General features: G+C 42.8%; 2 protein-coding genes across 7 annotated transcripts in view; both read left to right on the forward strand.

The window, feature by feature from the left end:
- The first annotated feature begins 6,341 nt into the window (after window positions 1-6,341).
- On the forward strand, window positions 6,342-13,549 carry LOC149301445 (putative ATP-dependent RNA helicase DDX52). The gene is made up of 15 exons (XM_089484172.1): window positions 6,342-6,782; window positions 7,875-8,097; window positions 8,229-8,368; window positions 8,549-8,734; window positions 9,699-9,842; window positions 10,097-10,208; window positions 10,319-10,391; window positions 10,582-10,785; window positions 10,999-11,089; window positions 11,406-11,528; window positions 11,670-11,820; window positions 12,457-12,532; window positions 12,667-12,738; window positions 13,072-13,164; window positions 13,428-13,549. The coding sequence occupies exons 1-15, from the start codon at window positions 6,642-6,644 to the stop codon at window positions 13,510-13,512; spliced, it is 1,914 nt and encodes a 637-aa protein (XP_089340298.1). The 5' UTR covers window positions 6,342-6,641; the 3' UTR covers window positions 13,513-13,549.
- A 2,388-nt stretch (window positions 13,550-15,937) lies between these two features.
- Window positions 15,938-19,550, forward strand: part of SYNRG (synergin gamma) — a 35,422-nt gene continuing 31,809 nt past the window's right edge. For 3 of the 6 annotated variants that reach the window (XM_089484168.1, XM_089484169.1, XM_089484171.1), the window contains exons 1-2: window positions 15,939-16,117; window positions 19,040-19,068. In XM_089484168.1, the coding sequence (XP_089340294.1) occupies window positions 15,996-16,117; window positions 19,040-19,068 (151 nt within the window). In that variant the 5' untranslated portion in view covers window positions 15,939-15,995. Of the gene's footprint in view, window positions 16,118-19,039; window positions 19,069-19,550 lie in introns of all 6 variants that reach the window. The other 3 variants (XM_089484166.1, XM_089484167.1, XM_089484170.1) reach the window with 2 other exon arrangements.

Here is a 19,550-nt window from a genome sequence, read left to right on the forward strand (position 1 = left end):
AAGGAAAGGATATGGATGGGGTAAGAGCATAAAATCCCAATGCCTCCCAAAACTACAATTCCCAGGATGCCCTAGCGTTCAGCCTAATCCTGTTAATTTCTGTACTGGGAAACAAACACAGAAGGTTGCCAAAGAGAGGCGTTCCTGTTGTTGTTGTGCTAAAATGTCAGACGCACAGGCCTCCTTCCCTTAACAAAGGCCCAAGACTGCGGAAACAATCCAGTTTGAGACTGGCTCAGTGCTAGGGAATCTTGGGAATTGTAGTTCGTTGTGACAGAGAGAAGGCTGAACGTCTCACAGAGCCACCGTTCCCATTGCATTGAGCCAGGGCCGCCCAAGCGCTCTCAAACCGGATCCTTTGCGCAGTGCGCTTTGGACCAAAGCTCTCCAACGGCGGTCTCCTTTGCGCTGCAGAAGTAATCCATCACGACTCGATGCTGTGGAATCCTGGGATTTGTGGCTCATGTGGCCCCAGACCTCTCCGATGGAGAAGGGTCGACGTCTTGCCAAGCGACAAAATCCTATTTGTTTGGGATTTTCCTCCCAGAAGCGCACTATCTGGGGATACATGCGCGTGTTGCTGATAGGTGTGTTGTGCATCATCCCAGCCATTTCTCCCATTGAGATGTGAAGCACTGTGTCACCCCAACCCCAGTCTGGCAACCCTTTTGGGTGGGGAACCTCATGTCTTTGGCCAAACCCGGGTCCCCGCAACCTTCCCTCGGCTGGGAGACTCCCAATTGCCAAACCCGGCACCGTCGGTAAGACAGGTTTAACCGTCTCCCGTCTCCTTCTTCGCAGGCTAATACCATGCGCCTGCTGCGTGTGGCAACTCCCCGATGTGCCTCGACCCAGGCTTGCCGAGGGCAGGAGAAAACAACATCCTCCGGTCCTACTCCTGCGTGGGAACTGGGTGCAGTTCCAGGCCTCCCAAGAGTTCATTGGGTGCTTAGCGCTGGCGCATTACTACTACGCCGTAAGTATCCTTGGTGGAAAACAGATGCAAGGGATGGTCCGCAACACAGACACCTTCCGCGCATTTCACGGCCGGCATCCATAGCTTCTTGTGGGTTGGCCATGTTCTAGAAGAGTTTATTCCTGAGTTCTGTGACACGTTCGGATCCCGTTCCCACTAACGGATAAATCGGCGCACGATCCGAATTGATGGATCGATCCGACAGCGGAGCATGGTTCCCGCTACGTTTGCCCCGGTTGCATTTCTTTCCCCTCCTAAATGACCCACTTGTGGCTCCCGTTCACAACCGAATCAGTCCAAAATGAATCGGTCCCAGCCGACCGACGGGGAAATTTGAATCGATTCCAATCCGCACGCGGTGCGCTCTTGCACAGCATCAGCAAGACGCATGTTCAATGAGAGGATTGTGGGTTTTGTGGTCCAAAACCTACACAATGTTTTCTTTCTCGGAGTGGCCCAGTTTCCCCGCTTTACCATTTGGCCCACTAACCCCAGCATCGCCATTAAGGCAGTTCAAAGGGACGAATTGGAGGTAGCACATCTACGCCGCCCCAGCGAGGTAGGGCTGTGTCGCGGGGCGGAGGCCAGCTAGCCTGACAAGTCCAAGCTTACGTAAGCATTGGGAGATGGGAACTCATCCTGATCAGATAAACCCCGTAAGACAGACCTGCCCAAACCGAGGTTGTGTTATTTTGGGAAGGCCAGATAACCATCTGTGCCATAAACCCATGTTGGAATTGGACCCTAAACCCAAAATCCAAGGCTGGGAACCTCATGGGATTAAGCCCATGCGCATGTGAGGAAGGCAGGGCCACCGCCGTCACCTTTGCTTCCTAAGTTATCCCCAAACTTCCCATGTTCTGTGGTCTCTTTGGCTGACTGTTTCCAAACTGCAATGGCCCAGGGGCAGGGACCTGGTGGAAAAACACACCGCCAGAGCCTCCAACATGAACAGGCACATTAGCAAACGCCTTTAGGAGCATTGGGCTCCTTGCACCCTCTGATCCTCTTTGCCTCTTTCCCCTGATGTTGAAAAGCGAGGGTGCGGAGGAGCCAAAGAGCGGAAGGATATGGACTAGAGCTCCCATAATCTATACATAGATCATAATCCCATGTTCTAGAATGGTTTGTTTCTGTGGCTGGCGTCTTCGGAGAATGTGTTTTAATGTTCATGTGGGGGAATGGGAAACGGTCCCCAATGAGTAAGAGCCACTAGGGTTACAAAAGACCCGCTCTGGGTAAAAATGAGCACTGATATGGATCAATGCGACGGCCCCCTTTTGAGCCGGAAGGGTGAAGTCCAGTCCACTCCGCGCCTCGTGCGCATGAGAAAAGGCCACATCCATTTCCCCACATCCATTAGTTTTATGGCCTCCTTTCAGCCCTTGCTTCCTACTCCGGCAGTTAGTGGCCTCCTTTTATCTCTGAGATAAAGGCCAGAGGGAAGCAAGTAATGGCTCCCCGCCTCACATGAGCAATGTGCCACCAACCTTCAAGTCATCCTCCTATTCAAAAGGAGGTTACATGCCACCAGCGTCCCTTCAGCCAATCGCTACCGGAGGATTCAGTGGCGAGATGCAACGGGTGTGACGTGTCCTGGGTTCAGGTCCTGGCATCTCCGAGGGATCCAGGAAAGCTACTGATACTGAGATCTGTGGATATGGATGGCCTAATGATATACAGAGCCATGCTGAAATCCAGCCTTGACCATAAGTGTGAGGGCTAGCACTTTGTCATAGGTCAGTGGAGCATGCTTTATAGTGAGGGTGGGCAAAGGGTACATAATTGGACACATGCGGCCCCTATGGTCCGTTTTTGTGCCCTCCTAGTACCATACATACATACATACATACTGGACGATAAGTGATAGAAAACAGGTCTAGGGAATGCGCTGGGCATGGGGCACATGTGACATTCGCCGTGCGCCGAGCTAGACCGGACCTGTTGGCAGAAGGAGGAAAACAAAACCCCGGAGCGATTGGAGCAGGTACTGACACATACGTGGTGCGATGGAGGAGGCACGCCCGAGCCAAGCTTTGCGCATTGATTTGGCGCAGAGGAGGCATAGAGAAAGGAAAAAACGCATCTCGGCGCTTTGCTTTTGGTCGCGAGGTCGGCCTCTGGGGCCGGGAAGATGGGTTTCGGAGTCCTTGTCGGCATCGGGGACGCAGATTATGAATTCCTCACCCCACCCTGGGCATTTTGAGCATGGCTTCTAATCTTCAATCAGGGAATAAGTATATGTGTGTATATATAGAGCGAGAGACTGAGAGATGCTATCGCCAGCCCTGCCTATGAAAAGCCCAGGGCATCAACCCCCGGTCTCTGCGGTATCACTGAGCAAGCTGTTTGACTCGCACACATTGCGACACGTTAATTTTGAGTTAGGATAACTGGGTTGGGATAGTTGTAGCTGCACATACATACCTACCTCCCAATTGCCCTGGTATGTCAGGGCAGTCCCTGCTAATCCTCTTGGTTGTTGTCATATCCGACTCATGGCGAACCCTGCCATGGGGTTTTCTGGGCAAGGTTGGCGCAGAGAGAAGGCTTTGCCACGGCTTGCCCTCGAGGCTGAGAGCGCGCGACTTGCCAAAGGGCTTTGTGGCGGAGGGGATGGCATTAGTACGTTGTGCCTACTAATATATACATATATATATATGTCATGGACTTTCTATATATATATATATATATGTGATAAAACAGATGGCAAAGAGGGCAGCGTGAACATCAGTCCGAGGGCCGCGCATCGAGATGCTACTCAAACCAGTGGTCCCCAAACCATGCCTCTGTAAGGGCCTTTGGACTCCAGCTCCCAGAATCCCAGGCTATTGGCCAACATGCTTGAGGCTTCTGGGACCTGAAGTCTGAAATCTCCAGAGTCCTCTGTCATTAAACCACGAAGAGCCAGCGTGGTTTGGGCATCGGACTCTGGAGACAAGGGTTTGAATCCTGGCTCGGACGTGTGAACCCAGAGGATGGCTTTGGGCGAGAAGCGTGCCAAGGAAACTATGATTATTGCCAAAAAATGAAGCCATTTCCCCAGGCATCTCCTCCTGGGCAGAGGAACAGGGTCAGCGGGGAAAGTTGGCCACTGTGTGCAGCAGCCTCTGTATCCTTAGGATCTGTATTGCAACCAGATAGGAAGCAGGAATGGCAGGTTATTTTAATCACTCCCAAACATCTCCCCGCAGCACCTGGTGCTTTTGCACAAGCCAAAGTGTCGGGCGTGACACCCACGAAAAATGCTTTTAACCGCCGGGTTGGAAACGAATCGGACGCCAGATCGATGGCGGGATGCTTCAGAGGCGCGTTTTGGGTTTTTCGGTCAGGCCCCGTAATGGTATCACTGGCGACATCCCCACTGGAGAACTATTGTTAAATGTTAACCAATATTATAAAATCTCAAGGTGTGTGTATTGATTAAATATTACTAAATACATTATTTATTTGATACGTATTGATAAACATTAATAAACATTATTAATAAATATTTTAAAATATTAAAATGCATGTTTATTTGTTGATAAATATTCTTAAATAAATTATTTATTTAATACGTATCAACAAATATTAATAAACATTATTAATGAAATATAAAATATTAAAATATGTGTTTATTTATTGATAAATATTCTTAAATAAATTATTTATTTAATATGTATTAATAAATATTAATAAAAATTATTAACAAATATAATAACATATTAAAATACATGTTTATTTATTGATAAATATTCTTAAATAAATTATTTATTTAATACGTATTAATAAATAGTAATAAAATTATTAACAAATATAATAAAATATTAAAATACATGTTTATTTATTGATAAATATTCTTAAATAAATTATTTATTTAATACATATTAATAAATATTAATAAACATTATTAATAAATATTGTAAAATATTAAAATACATGTTTATTTATTGATAAATATTCTTAAATAAATTATTTATTTAATACATATTAATAAATATTAATAAACATTATTAATAAATATTGTAAAATATTAAAATACATGTTTATTTATTGATAAATATTCTTAAATAAATTATTTACTTAATATGTATCGACAAATATTAATAAACATTATTAATGAAATATAAAATATTAAAATATGTGTTTATTTATTGATAAATATTCTTAAATAAATTATTTACTTAATACGTATCGACAAATATTAATAAACATTATTAATGAAATATAAAATATTAAAATATGTGTTTATTTATTGATAAATATTCTTAAATAAATTATTTATTTAATACGTATTAATAAATATTAATAAAAATTATTAACAAATATCATAACATATTAAAATACATGTTTATTTATTGATAAATATTCTTAAATAAATTATTTATTTAATACGTATTTATAAATAGTAATAAAATTATTAACAAATATCATAAAATATTAAAATACATATTTATTTATTGATAAATATTCTTAAATAAATTATTTATTTAATACATATTAATAAATATTAATAAACATTATTAATAAATATTGTAAAATATTAAAATACATGTTTATTTATTGATAAATATTCTTAAATAAATAATTTATTTAATACATATTAATAAATATTTATACTGGTCAATGTCCAAATAAAATTTTATTGCTATTATTACTATTAATAAATAGTAATAAAATTATTAATAAATATTGTAAAATATTAAAATACATGTTTATTTATTGTTACATATTCTTACATAAATTATTTATTTAATACATATTAATAAATATTAATAAACATGATTAATAAATATTATAAAATATTAAAGTATGTGTTTATTTATTGATAAATATCTCAAATAAATAATGTATTTAATACATATTAATAAATATTAATAAACATGATTAATAAATATAAAATATTAAAATACGTGTTTATTTATTTATACATATTCTTAAATAAATGTATTTAATACGTATTAATAAATATTAATAAACATGATTAATAAATACTGTATTATAAAACATTAAAATACGTGTTATGCCCGCATGCAGCCACAGGAGGGCGCGCGTGACACAGCCAGGAATGGGCCCCTTGGAGCCTGATGGCGAGCAACGCTGACTTCCGCCACCAGGGGGCGCTCCAGCATAGGAAATGGGCTTTGCGCGAAAGCTTCAGGGGCCGAAGTGCGCAAGCGCAGTAGCCACAGGAGGCGATAGACCTTTTGCGATCGCTGCCAGGGATGAGGCCGTAAATGCTATCGACCTTTTACGATGATTGTCCTTTGATGCGCAGCAGTGGCCACAAGACGGCGCCCGAGAGAGAGCCAGGAATGGGACCCTCGCAGCAGGGAGAAGCACTCGCCCTTTATGTTGCCGCCAGAGGGCGCTCCAGGCCAAGAATGGGGTTGCTGCTGGCGCCCTTAGCGAGTGCAGGGAAAAGCTAAAGATGTCCCAAAACTACAATTCCCAGAACTCCACGGCGATTTGAAAGCAGTGTGACGCCACTAATAATAAAGCGAACCCGGAAGTGCAGGCTTTGTGCTCTTCTTCATCCTTCCTAAATTCCGTACCTCTATGTTTTTTACACAGGGCGGAAGTCCTTATTCCAGGCGAGACGCTCTAGCCTTCGAGCGCAACTCTATGGTGGCCAACTTCCGCTTTTTGGAGTTTCGTTGCTAGGCGACGGGCGCGATGCCTCATGGTCCGCGCGGTGCGTGCTGGGAAAAAAGGAGGCGGAAGAAGAAGCGTGAGCATGGATTCCAGGGAGCTTTTCCGGAGGCTGGGAACCGGCGCCAAGTTCGACGTGAGGCGCTTCAGGAGCGACGCCCAGCGCTTCAAGGTGGAGCCTGGCTTCGATTCCAAATCCTTGGGCCTCTCTTTATGCCCTTTTCATTTAATACAGTGGTTCCCACACTTTTGGACTACAACTCCCAGAAGCCTCAGCCCTCTGAGCTAATGGCCAGGGATTCTGGGAGTTGAAGTCCAACAAAGCCCTGGGAAGCCAGGGTTTGGGAACCACTGGTTTTAACAGTTGAGTTTATAGCCTCTCTTTCTCTCCCACGAAAAAGGGGGGGTTGTGGCATCATAGAGATGGAAGGGGCCCCAGTAATAATGATGATGATGATGATGATGATGATTTAAATGGAGGGCAGGCTTCTCACATTCACGATTGACACCAAACTAGGAGGCATTGCTAATACTCCAGAGGAGAGGATCAAAATGCAAAAGGACTTGAATAGGTTAGAAAGCTGGGCCAAGGCTAACAAAATGGCTTTCGACACGGAGGAAGGTAAGGCTGAATAAAGTTGAAATGCATAGATATAGGATGGGGTTAAGACTTAAATGTGTGAAAGGGATCTGGGAGTTGAAGTAGACCATAAGTTGAACATGAGTCAAGAGTGTGATGCGGCAGCGAACAAGGCCAATGCGATTCTAGGCTGCATCAATAGAAGTCTAGTGTCTAGATCAAGGGAAGTAATAGCGCCACTCTATTCTGCTTTGGTCAGGCCCCACCTGGAATAATATTGTGTCCAGTTCTGGGCTCTACAATTAAAAAAAGACATTGAGAAACTGGAGCCATGTGTCCAAAGGAGGGAGAACAAAATGGTGGAGGGTCTGGAAACCATGAAGCCCTATGAGGAAAGACTTAGGGAGCTGGGGATGTTTAGCCTGGAGAAGAGAAGGTTAAGAGGGGATATGATGATAGCCCTGTTTAAATACTTGAAGGGATGCCATATTGAGGAGGGAGCAAGCTTGTTTTCTGCTGCTCCAGAGAATAGGAAAACAGCAATGGATTCAAGCTACAGGGAAAGAGATTCCAGCTCAACATTAGCAGGAACCTCTTGACAGAGCTGTTTCCAGACCTTTCACCATTTTAAGAGCTGCATTAAATTGCTAAGAAGAGAGATGATATGGATCTGTTTAATCTTAGGTGATCAGAACGAAGGACAAGGAAGTCGGAGCATCGGAGATTCTGGAAGAGCTTGACTTTTTCGCTCGCAAAAGGCCAGCCGGTTCTCTGGGCGACGATGGAGGAGGAAGAAACACGTCTGAAGACGAAGCTATCAAATCCGTAACTGCAAAGAAAACAGGGGCAGGACAGAAGAGAAAAGAGGAAGAGCAAGCGACTGAAGGAAGGAAGAAAAAGAAGAAAGGTAACCTGAGCATCTTAGTCCATTTAAGCTCGACTTAAAAACAGGACGCCATTTTAGATGTCTGTTCTAAAGTGTGGGTTGTTTCCTCTCCTCGCCCCTGGTTTAGACAGAGATGTTCTTATCCCTTTCAGAAACGGCTCCGGTGACTTCCGCCGCCGAAAACGATGGGATTTTGTGGATGTCCGCTCTGGAAGCGAAGCTCAGCGTTCCCAAAAAGAAGGAGGAGAAGCCACTCACTGCGGAGAAACTGAGGCAAGCCAGTCAGCAAAAGGTGAAGTGTTTCCATTCTCCTTTTCCCGCATGTCGCTGCGAAGAAGCGTTGTTAGGCATATTTGTTTATAATAAGTTTCTGTTTTAGAAACATGTTATACTTTAATATAGCAAAGGAATCTGGAAGGCAGAGGAAGGAAAGGGGTATATTTTCATTGCAACGTGTCTTGGTGTTTCCCAGATGAATCACTTCAGGAACAAGCACAAGATCTACATCCAGGGGACGGATCTTCCGGATCCCATTGCGACGTTCGAGCAGCTGGGAGAAGAATACGAAATCCACCCAAAGGTCATGCGCAATATCGAAGCGGCCGGATTCCAGACCCCGACGCCAATTCAGATGCAAGCGATCCCCGTCATGCTCCACGTATGTCCTGGTTATTTATTCATGTGGAGATGAAATGGAGATGTAGTTTATAAGGAGCATGGTTTTACATTTCAGGCACTTGTGAAGGCTTTCCTTAACCACTTTGTGCTGGGTTACTTCTGAGCATGAGCCCTACTACTCTGGAACTAAAGGCCTCTCAACTCCAGGGCTTTGTTACCACTACGTCAACCAACCAGATACCTATGAGAAGCCCATAGAGAGGGCGCATGGTTAATAGCCCTCTCACTCACGTTCCCCAATAATCACTATACAGAGGCATAGTGTCTCTGATGTTGGCTGCAGAATGTCGCCATCTGGATTAGTAATATTACATCTTCTACCCACAGAATAGCCCCAGTGCATATATAGGGCCCATACAGATGGACAAATAAAGCTGCTTCGGGTCATTTTGGAGGTATGCTGTTTACACGATACATGCGTCCTAAGAGTCCAGAAGCTACCCCAAAGCTACGCTTCAGTCCTTAGGACTAGAACGCAGCTTTTGCACAGCTTCTGGCCTCTTAAGATGCGCGTGTCATTTAAAAAGCATACCTCCAAAGTGACCCGAAGCAGCCCTGTCTGTATGGGCCCATAGTTTCCATGTTCATTTCTTGGTGTTTGGTGAACTATGTCCTTGGAGGTTTCCTGTCGGACCATTGAATCTTAGACTTGAAACTCACAGTTGCTGATGTGTGAGTTGCCATTGGGCACATCGTTGCCTCCTTTTGTGATAACTGGCGGTTCTTGCTTCACTGGACTGCTATGGAGTTGAACATAATAATGACTGAAGGTGCATCATGCCTTGCATGTTAAGAATAAGTGGTAACAAGGGGGACTTAAATGTGTCTCTTTCGTCCGTGGCGTTCAGTACTGTTTTAACTTGGCACGTGGTTACTTTGCTCACCGTAGCATGGAGGGTTAGGCAAAAGGCTTCACTCTGTCTTGTATCTGTTCCCTTTTCTAGGGCCGCGAACTTTTGGCTTGCGCCCCGACCGGCTCAGGGAAGACGCTGGCTTTTAGCGTTCCTATTTTGGCGCACTTGAAGCAACCAAGGAATAAAGGGTTCCGGGCGCTGATCATCTCGCCCACGCGGGAACTGGCCAGCCAGGTAGGCCTGGGATTTAGACTGAAGGCGCATTTAGATAGGCCAGGAGTTGATAAAGCTAAACAGGAGGGACTCTTGAGTCAGAGACATGTGGAAACTACACCCATGCTTCCTAAAGAAACAGCAGAATATATATGCCATGGTGATTTAATACGACGAGTGTAATGAGCTGCTTTAAAGCAAGGATTGGCAAAGTGCAGTCTATGCTCCTGCTTAACCATCTACTTTGACTCTTCTGTCCATTACAATTCCTCTAGACACACAGAGAGCTGGTCAAGTTGTCAGAAGGCACCGGGTTCAGGATACACATGATCCACAAAGCTGCTGCGGCTGCAAAGAAATTCGGACGGAAGTCGGCTCAAAAATTCGGTACGGTAACAGGGATTCGTAAAGGGTTCACGAATTCAGATTTAGCTTATTCTCTTTTCCCCCCTTTTGGCTATATATACAACGCGTTGTGTGTTTTTTCCTTCCGACAGATATTCTGGTGACGACTCCAAACAGACTCATCTATCTTTTGAAGCAGGAACCTCCGGCGGTAGATTTGAGCAGGTAGAAAGCCAACGCTCATTGGAGCGCATTTCTTCGGTGTGCCTGTGTATTGATCATATCGATCATATTTATCAGTTGTACTTAGGAAATACATTTTGGAAATGAGAGCGGACTGTGTCAGATTTTCCGTAATATGGAAAGCACTCAGATCTCACTAAACCACTAACGGCAACTTTGTGCTCTGATTTAGGGTCGAGTGGCTTGTGGTCGACGAATCGGACAAGCTGTTTGAAGATGGGAAGACGGGATTTCGGGACCAGTTGGCCACCATCTTCGTAGCATGCACCTCCCACGTGGTCAAGCGGGCCATGTTCAGCGCCACGTTTGCACATGACGTAGAGCAGTGGTGCAAACTCAGTCTCGACAATGTCGTCTCTATTTCTATTGGAGCAAGGTGAGTGTCGCGCTTGGCTGTTTTCCCCTTGTTGAGTGTTCTTGCGTTTTTGAATCTCTGTTGTACTCTAATTGTAAACTAAACCTCAAACTTGTATACTCCCTGGCCTTTGAATTTGACCAGCCTTAAGAGTTAGGCTTTGTCTTTTGCCATTGGTGATAGTTCGCCTGTTGCGTCTTCAGATTGACACGGCTACATTTTTAACGTTTTCAGAAATGCTGCGGCTGAGACAGTGGACCAAGAGCTCCTGTTCGTTGGATCGGAGACGGGAAAACTGTTAGCCATGAGAGACTTAGTGAAGAAGGTGGGTTATGGTGGGTCTTTTCTGGAAACGTGTGGGCTTTGTAAATCTGAGATTGGATCTAATAATGTTGGGAATGATGCCGAGTGATTATTTTTAATGCTTTCTCACGTTTAAACCGGGGGATGAGGAGTGAAGGGAGACATAGAGCTTTGCTGTAGATCTTACACATAGCAGCAGGTTGTATAAAGGAGCTTTTTTGTCAGAGGCTTTGTTAAGTGCTGTTTATTTGGACTCCGTGAACCTGTCTGGCTTACTCTGGGTTCGGCATCTTTAGCCACACTTTCTCAGCTTCCCTTCTCTCTCTCTCTTCTTCCAGGGCTTCACACCTCCTGTTTTGGTTTTCGTACAGTCCATTGAACGGGCCAAAGAGCTGTTCCACGAGCTCATTTACGAAGGCATCAACGTGGACGTCATTCATGCGGACAGGACCCAACAACAGGTAAGGGAGAGGCCACAGGCAAAAACAGGTCTCTGTGCAGTCCAAGGAATTTGAAACCATTGCCGCTGTGCCACACCGGAATGAGAGAAGCTGCAGCGTATTTGCGGTGTCTTGGAAAGAAACCATTCTTGTCTCTTCTAGAGAGACGGCGTTGTCCACAGTTTCAGAGCGGGGAAGATTTGGGTCCTCATCTGCACCGCTTTGCTGGCGAGAGGGATCGACTTCAAAGGAGTGAACATGGTTATCAATTTTGACTTTCCGAGTAGCGCTGTGGAATATATCCACCGGATCGGTGAGTTTGGGTTGCAGGTTTCAAGGTGCCGCTGGGCACATATTTTAACTGTTTCTTTTGATGTGTTGTACGCATGAAGGTCCACCAAGTTCAAGATGTGGTTGTGGGTGCAAACTTCACCTTTCAGTTCAAGGGGAAACTATGCTTTGTCCTTTTGGCTGGGAAGATGTGCTTGAAATGTTGTGAGCAATTCCTGCAGGAACCTCAGGTGTCAGAGAAGCTGCTAAGAGGTTTGTGGTGGTTCTCAACCTTTCCCTCTTGCTAGATCTTTTGGACTTCCAACTTTCAGGAATGGCCCATGGACCTCTGGGTGTTGAAGTCCAGGATTTCTGGATAGCAAAAGGCTGGAACACATTGATTTAGAAAAGCTTGCATTCTCTTTTCCCTTTCCTACTTCCTACTCTCTCCAATGAGTTGTACTTTCCCAGTCTTCCTGCTGTAGTGTAAATCATGCTGAGTTGGCAGCAAACAATAGCCTCATATTAATGCTGACTTGGAATTAGGAAAGTCTCACAGCATTTAGGAGCATATCTGCATCTTGCTAGCCTTTGTGCATTAGATACTTATAACAATGTCTCCAATGTAAACTAAAGAGAGAGAATGCTTATTTGCTGTCCTTTTCCATCTCCATTTTAGGTCGCACAGGGAGAGCAGGACACTCTGGAAAAGCAATTACTTTCTTCACCGAAGATGACAAGCCATTACTGCGAAGGTACCTCTCTCCCTTCCAATTGTGTGATTGTGATCCTCTGATTCAGGTTTTGTAAAGGTAGCTGTTATCTCCCTTATCCTCCTCACTCTTTTCTTCTCTTTGCCCCCCAATCCCTCATTTTTCTTTCCTTGCAGCATCGCGAGCGTCATCCAGAGAGCTGGCTGCCCCGTCCCTGACTATATACAACATTTCCGGAAGCTGCAAAGGTACGTCAGTTAAAGCAAGGGATGCTAAGACTGTAAGCATTCAAAGGTAGAGACATCAGATATCAAAGCTTTGCTCGGAGAGGATGGCGACAGGAATGGATTGCGCTTCCTTTTGCTTGGAAATCAAACATCCACTATTTTGGCCAGTTGCTAATACAACAATTTTGAAAGCATATTCCACGGATGTAAAATGACTTGTTCTTGCTTCTCCGAACCAGGCTTTTGGCTTTCGTGAGCTAGGTGAACCTTTCTTCGTTTAATTTCTGGTTCCCTTTTAATCCTCCAAACTAAATAGGTTTATGTCACGGTTCTTTTCTCCCATCTAATTTCCAGCAAGCAAAAGAAGAAGCTGATCAAGAAACCGTTGGAAAGGGAACACATTCTGACCTCGCCAGAGTACTTAAAGAGGAAAGCCAAGGCAAAACAGTAAGAGAAATCTTATCAATTGAAGGCATTTGGGGAAAGAGCACATTCTCTGTCTCTCTCTTTTTCTGTCTGTGGAGGTATAAGGAAAAGCATGCAGTGGTTACTATAAGAATGCCGATCCATAAAATGTATAGAAGAGGCTATAGTTAATATTAAATGTGGACTGGCTTCCAAGTATAATTTTGTGGTCTTGGACCGAGTGAAAGAACTAGGAGCATTACCTTTTTCCAACCTGGAACTTGTTACCTTTTTATTTTCAATAGGCTGGCAACCCAGAAGAAGCTAAAGAAGAACTCGAAGGACGCCAGAAACAGCACCTCTCAGGCACAGATTGTTCCGGAAAAGTAATTTCCGCCGCCTTGAACGATCTGTCACAGAATAAAGACATTATACTTGTCATGCTTGTAGGAATGGTGAATCTGGAAGGTCATGTCCGCTGTTCATGGACAAATGGAGTGTGTTCTGTCTCTTTTTTGTTGTGATTTTCACAACGATGGCAGCGAACTTTCCTATGAAGTCTGTGAGGAAGGTAGGCCGTCCTCTCTTACTTACTCAGAGATATAGTCGTGTTAGTCTGTAGAATCAGTATGCAGAGAGATCTTGTAGCACCTTTGAGACTAACTTGAAGGAAAGACATTGGTAGTTCCTAGACTAAAGTCTACATCCTCAGATGAAAGCTCATGCTAAAGTCTGTGGGGAAGGTAGGCCATCCTCTCTTTTTTTATTCAGAGATATAGCTGTGTTAGTCTCTTCTTTCCTCCAGTTAGTCTCAAAGGTGCTACAAGATCTCTCTACTCTCTTATTGATGACACTCTTGTGGAGTGAAGATCCCAAGAGACCACAGTGCAATGGCAGGAACAACTTCTCCTCCTTCACCGATTCCTTCTCTAGGCTCAAAATAAGAGAATGGGGAACCCTGAGGATTAGTAAAAGGTGGCATGCGCTTATGCTTTCATATTAGTAAAAGGTGGGATGCGCTTATGCTTTCATATTAGTAAAAGGTGGGATGCGCTTATGCTTTTATAGTGGCGTCCTTAACTCAATACAATAGCCGCTTCTGTGGCCTGAAGGTGGGAGGAAAGACACAGTCATAGAATCCTAAAGTTGGGATGCACCCCAAGGAGATTTGGAGACCTTTTATACCAGTTCCCCAGCTTGGTTTATTTCAACCCAGCGTAAAACTGGAAAGGAAAGGAACAAAATGTAGGGTTTGTCAATCGGTCTGGAAAAGATAAAAGACGAAAAAGACCCTTCTGCCACAGGAACTGGGACATTTCTCTTCCCTTAAAGAGTGCTTCAGCCTGTTGGAGCAGATACTATTAGGTGAGGACGGACATGTACTAAGGTACTTGTGTCATGGTAAAGATTTATAAGATGTAAGTTACTTATGTCATGGTAAAGATTTGGGGGCTGATCACAGGCGCCTCATCCAAGCGGACTCAAGGATATACAAGGGGAAGCAAAACCATGGTGCGAAAGATGATTTACTGGTGTTTTCATGATGGATGAAGCAAGTCCTTTACAGCAAAGAAACCCCATGTCTCCACACAAATCATGCCCAACAAGAGACAGGGATACCCCTGGTCTTCAAGCATGCGCATAACCCTTTCACCTTGGTGTAAGCAAATGCATACACAGTGAGTCTCCGAAAAGTAGGCAGGGGATTTCTATTGTCTCCTCCCTTCGAGAAGCATTAAAAGTGGCTCTAGGAAAATGGCATCCCATGCCTCTCACAGCTAGGGCCCATGGGTTCGGATGTTCTTGCTTGCTGGACAAATCTTATGTCCTCTCATATATATATATATATATATATATAGTGAGAGGCAATCTGCCCCGGAACCATTGACCCCCTTCTACTCTCTCATCCATCCAGGAGTGCAATGGGAGTTGAAATATCAAGGCTTTTTAAAAGCTGTGCTCTTAAGAGGGTTTTTTTTTTTTGGACTTCATCTCCCAGAAGCCTCAGCTATGTTGGCCAATGGGTTAGAATTCTGGGAGCTGGAGTCCAAAATCCCTTAAAGAGGCACAGTGTGGGGACCACTGATTTAAATAATCAACCATGTACATCAGTGGTCCCTAAGCCCCGTCCCCTTTTAAGAGGTTTTGGACTTCATCTCCCAGAAGCCTCAGCCACGTTGGCCAATGGGCTGGCATTATGGGAACTGAAGTCCACAATATTTTAAAGAGCACTACTTTCAAAGAGTGTAGTGCTATAACCTCCATAATTTCAGGGCCGGCGTTGTTGTTGCTTTTTTATGAGGAGAAAACGGCCCTTCTGTTCCCTCTCACAGCGCCATTATCATTATTATTATCCCAATTCGGCCGCCATGGCAACCTTCTGGGAGCTGCTGGGGCTTGTAGTCCATTGAGGCCCGAGAGTCCCTTGAATGAGCGCTCTAAAGGCCCCGCCCCGGACTACGACTCCCAGCGTCCCTCGTGAACGTTTCCCTCAAGAAATTCTCAGGGAGAGGCGCGGCCTAGTGGCTTGACTAGGCCTCCGCTGACAGGAGCCTGGGGCTTGTAGTCCAGTGAGGGCCGAGAGTCCCTTGAGTGAGCGTTCTAAAGTCCCCGCCCCGAACTACGACTCCCAGCGTGACCCGCGAAATCTTCCCTCAAGAAACTGCAGGAGAGGCGCGGCCTAGTGGCTTGACAAGGCCTCAGTTGACAGAAGCCTGGGCTTGTAGTCCATTGTCGCCCGAGAGTCCCTTGAGTGAGCGTTCTAAAGTCCCCGCCCCGAACTACGACTCCCAGCGTCCCCCGCGAAAACGTCCCTCAAGAAACTCAGGGAGAGGCGCGGCCTAGTGGCTTGACAAGGCCTCAGCGGCGTCAAAATGGCGCTGAGGCCGGGCCTGGGAGCCTCGGGAGCCGCCGCTGCCTCCTCCAACGCCGCCGCCACCGGAGCAGCAGGAGGAGGAGGAGGAGGAGGAGGAGGGAGCCCCTCGGGAGCCGCCGGGTGAGGCCTCGCCCACATTTCCACATTCCCTTCAAAAGCCTCGCCTTTTAGGCTTGTCTTTCCAATTGGGGCGGCTGTCAAAGCCTCCAGAGAGGGATATAAACGAGACTTAATAATAATAGTCATAATAAACCCCACATATTCATATATAATATATAGTATTGCATGTGATATTATGTATTCACATACTCTTATGTATTCCAAGAGTAGTCATACTCTTATGTATTCATATGTAGTATTCTATGTGTAATGCCATATATGTATATATATATATATATACACTCATTTAGTCTATGCATATATAATACAATTATATATTCTATAATATAATATTATATATGATATATGTTCATATACTCATTTGTTCTAGGAGTAGTCATACTCATATATTCACATATATATTCTGAGAGCAATCACACATATTCATATATAATATATAATTGTATATAGACTTATATATAACATGTTTATATATAAAATACTATCTATTCACATTCTCTTATGCATTCTAAGAGTAGCCATACTCTTAAATTCATATATAATATGTATTCTATAATGTATGTAATTATTCTGTGTAATATAATATATAATATATAATGTTAGCTATAATATCGTAAATGATATTATATATTCACATACTCACTCATATGTTCTAAAGGTAGTCTTAGATATTCATATATAATAATCTTATATAGTCCATATATAGTATTTTTCTATATATAATACTATATATTCACCTACTCTTATACATTCTAAGGGTAGTCATACTCTTATATTTATATACAATATATATTGTATAATGTATGCTATTATTCTGTGCATAATATTGTATGTGATATTATATATTCCCATATTCATATGTTCTAAAAGTAGTCATACTTACATATTTATATATAAAATATAATCATAAGTAGTCTATATATAATGATATTATGTATATTGCTGTATATAGTATTATATGTTCACATATGTCCTAAGAGCAGTCATACATTTATGTAGTGTATAATGTTATGTTATATATATATATATATATATATATATATACATATACTAATATATTCTAAGAGTAGTCATACTTATATATTCATATATAACATAATATATATTCTAAATATAACATAATATATGTACTATTATATATAATATATATATATATCCATATGCTCATATATTCTATCATCTTATATATTCATATATATTATATATTCTAAATATAACATTATAATATAATGTGCTATTATATATAATATATATATATATATATATATCCATATGCTCATATATTCAATCATCTTATATATTCATATATATTATATATTCTAAATATAACATTATAATCTAATGTGCTATTATATGTAATATATATATTCACATACTCACATTTTAAGAGTAGTCATACTCATGTGTATTTGTCACTTTTGGTGTTTTTAATGTAATTTAAAATTTATTTATTTTTAGAATGTTTTAAATTTTATTATAGTGTTTTATTAAAAAAATGTGACTCTCCTTGGTTCCCTATAAATATATAAATTAAATAAGCAAATAAAAATAATAGCTTCCCCACCCAAAAAATAAAATGCTTTCAATCCCACAGAGGCATTTCCCCTGCAAAAAGTAATAATAATAATCTTTTATATATGTTTGTGTTATATATATATATATATATATATATATATATGTATGTAGAGAGAGAGAGAGAGAGAGATCAGTCCCAAACACATTCCCGAAATAACCCAGTTTGAGACCACTTTAACTGCCTTGATTCAGTGCTAGGGAATCCTGGGAACTGTAGTTTATTGTGGTGCCAGATAGAGGAGGCTCAACGTCTCACGAAACTACAGTTCCCAGCATTCCCTAGCATTGAGCCCCAGAGCAGTTAAAGCCATCTCAAATTGGGTTATTTCTGCAGTCCGTTTTTGGACCATTATGACTATACGTTTATGTGGGTATATTTGCCTTCGAGGTGCGTAATAATAATAATAATAATACTATTAATAATAACAGAAGAGTTTCTTCCTGACGTTTCAGCGGCGTCTGACTTCTCCGGAGATGCCAAAGCCAGAGATGCCGGCAAAGCGTCGGGAATAAACTCTTCTAGGACATGGCCACCGAGCCCCAAAAACCCACAATGAATTGAATAATAATAATATATGTATATGTGTGTATGTATATATATATATATATATATATATATATATATATAATGCGCAGTGCATTAGCTATACTTCAGCACTGGAGAAAACGCTGCTTCGGAGTGGTCTCCCAGTCTTTAACTTTGCAATTAGCAAGAATGGTTCTCCTCCTTTCCTTCTTTATTGAGCCTTATGAATAAGTCACGGCTTTTCTAGAAAGCCTTGCATGTTTAATGACTTGGCCTTTGCTGGCTTGACGCATGAAACAGCAACCAGCGCTGCGTTGTGCTTCGCGTCGAGTTGTGCGTCCTCTCCTTTTTGGAGGAGCCTTGCACAGATGGATGCCTTTGTAAGGACCGTCTGGATAACTGTCTATTCTATCTATTCAGCTCCGAGGGTCTTTAGGGCCGAAGAGCGGGGTATAAATCCAGCCAAGAAATCATGATAAACCTTCATGTTGAGCAGCACCGATGCAAACACGATTTCTCCAAAGGGGTTTCAATGCATTGTGATGCTCAGGGTTGCAATTAAAATAGACGTAGGTTGAACGAAGGCGTGCCGATCTCTCTGGCGGATTACTTTATGACTAATTCAAGACCATCCTTGAATTAGCTTTGAATCGGGAACGATGAATCAGAACGGTCTGCAGCCAACATTGTCTCCTCTTAAACCATGGTACAAATAAGCCGTCCTAAATAAACTCCCTCCATTCAGGTGACCCTTAGCGTCAGATGTTAGCTTTATCTCGGATTGCAAACTGATGGGTTTTTCTCTCCCTCTTCTATTACAGCTTCATGTTTCCCGGTCTTGGACCTCAAGGTATGTACAAGCTTTAAAAGGGACTCAAGTGGTGCAGGTAAGTTAGATGCATATAAATGAAGATGACTACCAGGACTCAGAATTGCTATTCATTGGTTTCTTAAGGATTTGGCTCTTTCCCACTGTGCAATAAGCAATGCTCTACTTCAGTACTTCTCAACCTTTGGGCCTCCGGATGTTTTGGACTTCGATTCCCAGAAGCCCCAGTCAGTATGCTCATTGTTCGGGAGTTCTGGGAGTTGAAGTCTCAAAAACCTAGAGGTCCAAAGGTTGAGAAGCACTGCTCTAGTTGAATGTTAAGGGTGCTGCGAGAGAAACAGTACCATTCTCTGTGTGTAAAACTAGAGTCCCCAGGTTGCTTTGGAGAGAAGTTAAGGCGTTTGACAATATATAGGTATGATACTATACAGGTGTAGATAAATTAATGAAGTAGATTTTTCCCTCTGGACATTACTTTTTAACAGTATTTTTGGAATAACATG

The sequence above is a fragment of the Sceloporus occidentalis genome, unplaced genomic scaffold (assembly GCF_023333645.1).
Source record: "Sceloporus occidentalis isolate IW3139 unplaced genomic scaffold, rSceOcc1.0.p SCAF_21, whole genome shotgun sequence".
Taxonomy (NCBI): domain Eukaryota; kingdom Metazoa; phylum Chordata; class Lepidosauria; order Squamata; family Phrynosomatidae; genus Sceloporus; species Sceloporus occidentalis.

What these genes read in the sequence shown, in the direction of transcription:
- LOC149301445 (XM_089484172.1), top strand. Translation starts at nt 6,642, where the DNA reads ATGGTCCGCGCGGTGCGTGCTGGGAAAAAAGGAGGCGGAAGAAGAAGC. An exon ending in GCGACGCCCAGCGCTTCAAG is followed by an intron (nt 6,783 to 7,874) that starts GTGGAGCCTGGC and finishes GTTTAATCTTAG; the next exon opens with GTGATCAGAACGAAGGACAA. An exon ending in GGCAAGCCAGTCAGCAAAAG is followed by an intron (nt 8,369 to 8,548) that starts GTGAAGTGTTTC and finishes GGTGTTTCCCAG; the next exon opens with ATGAATCACTTCAGGAACAA.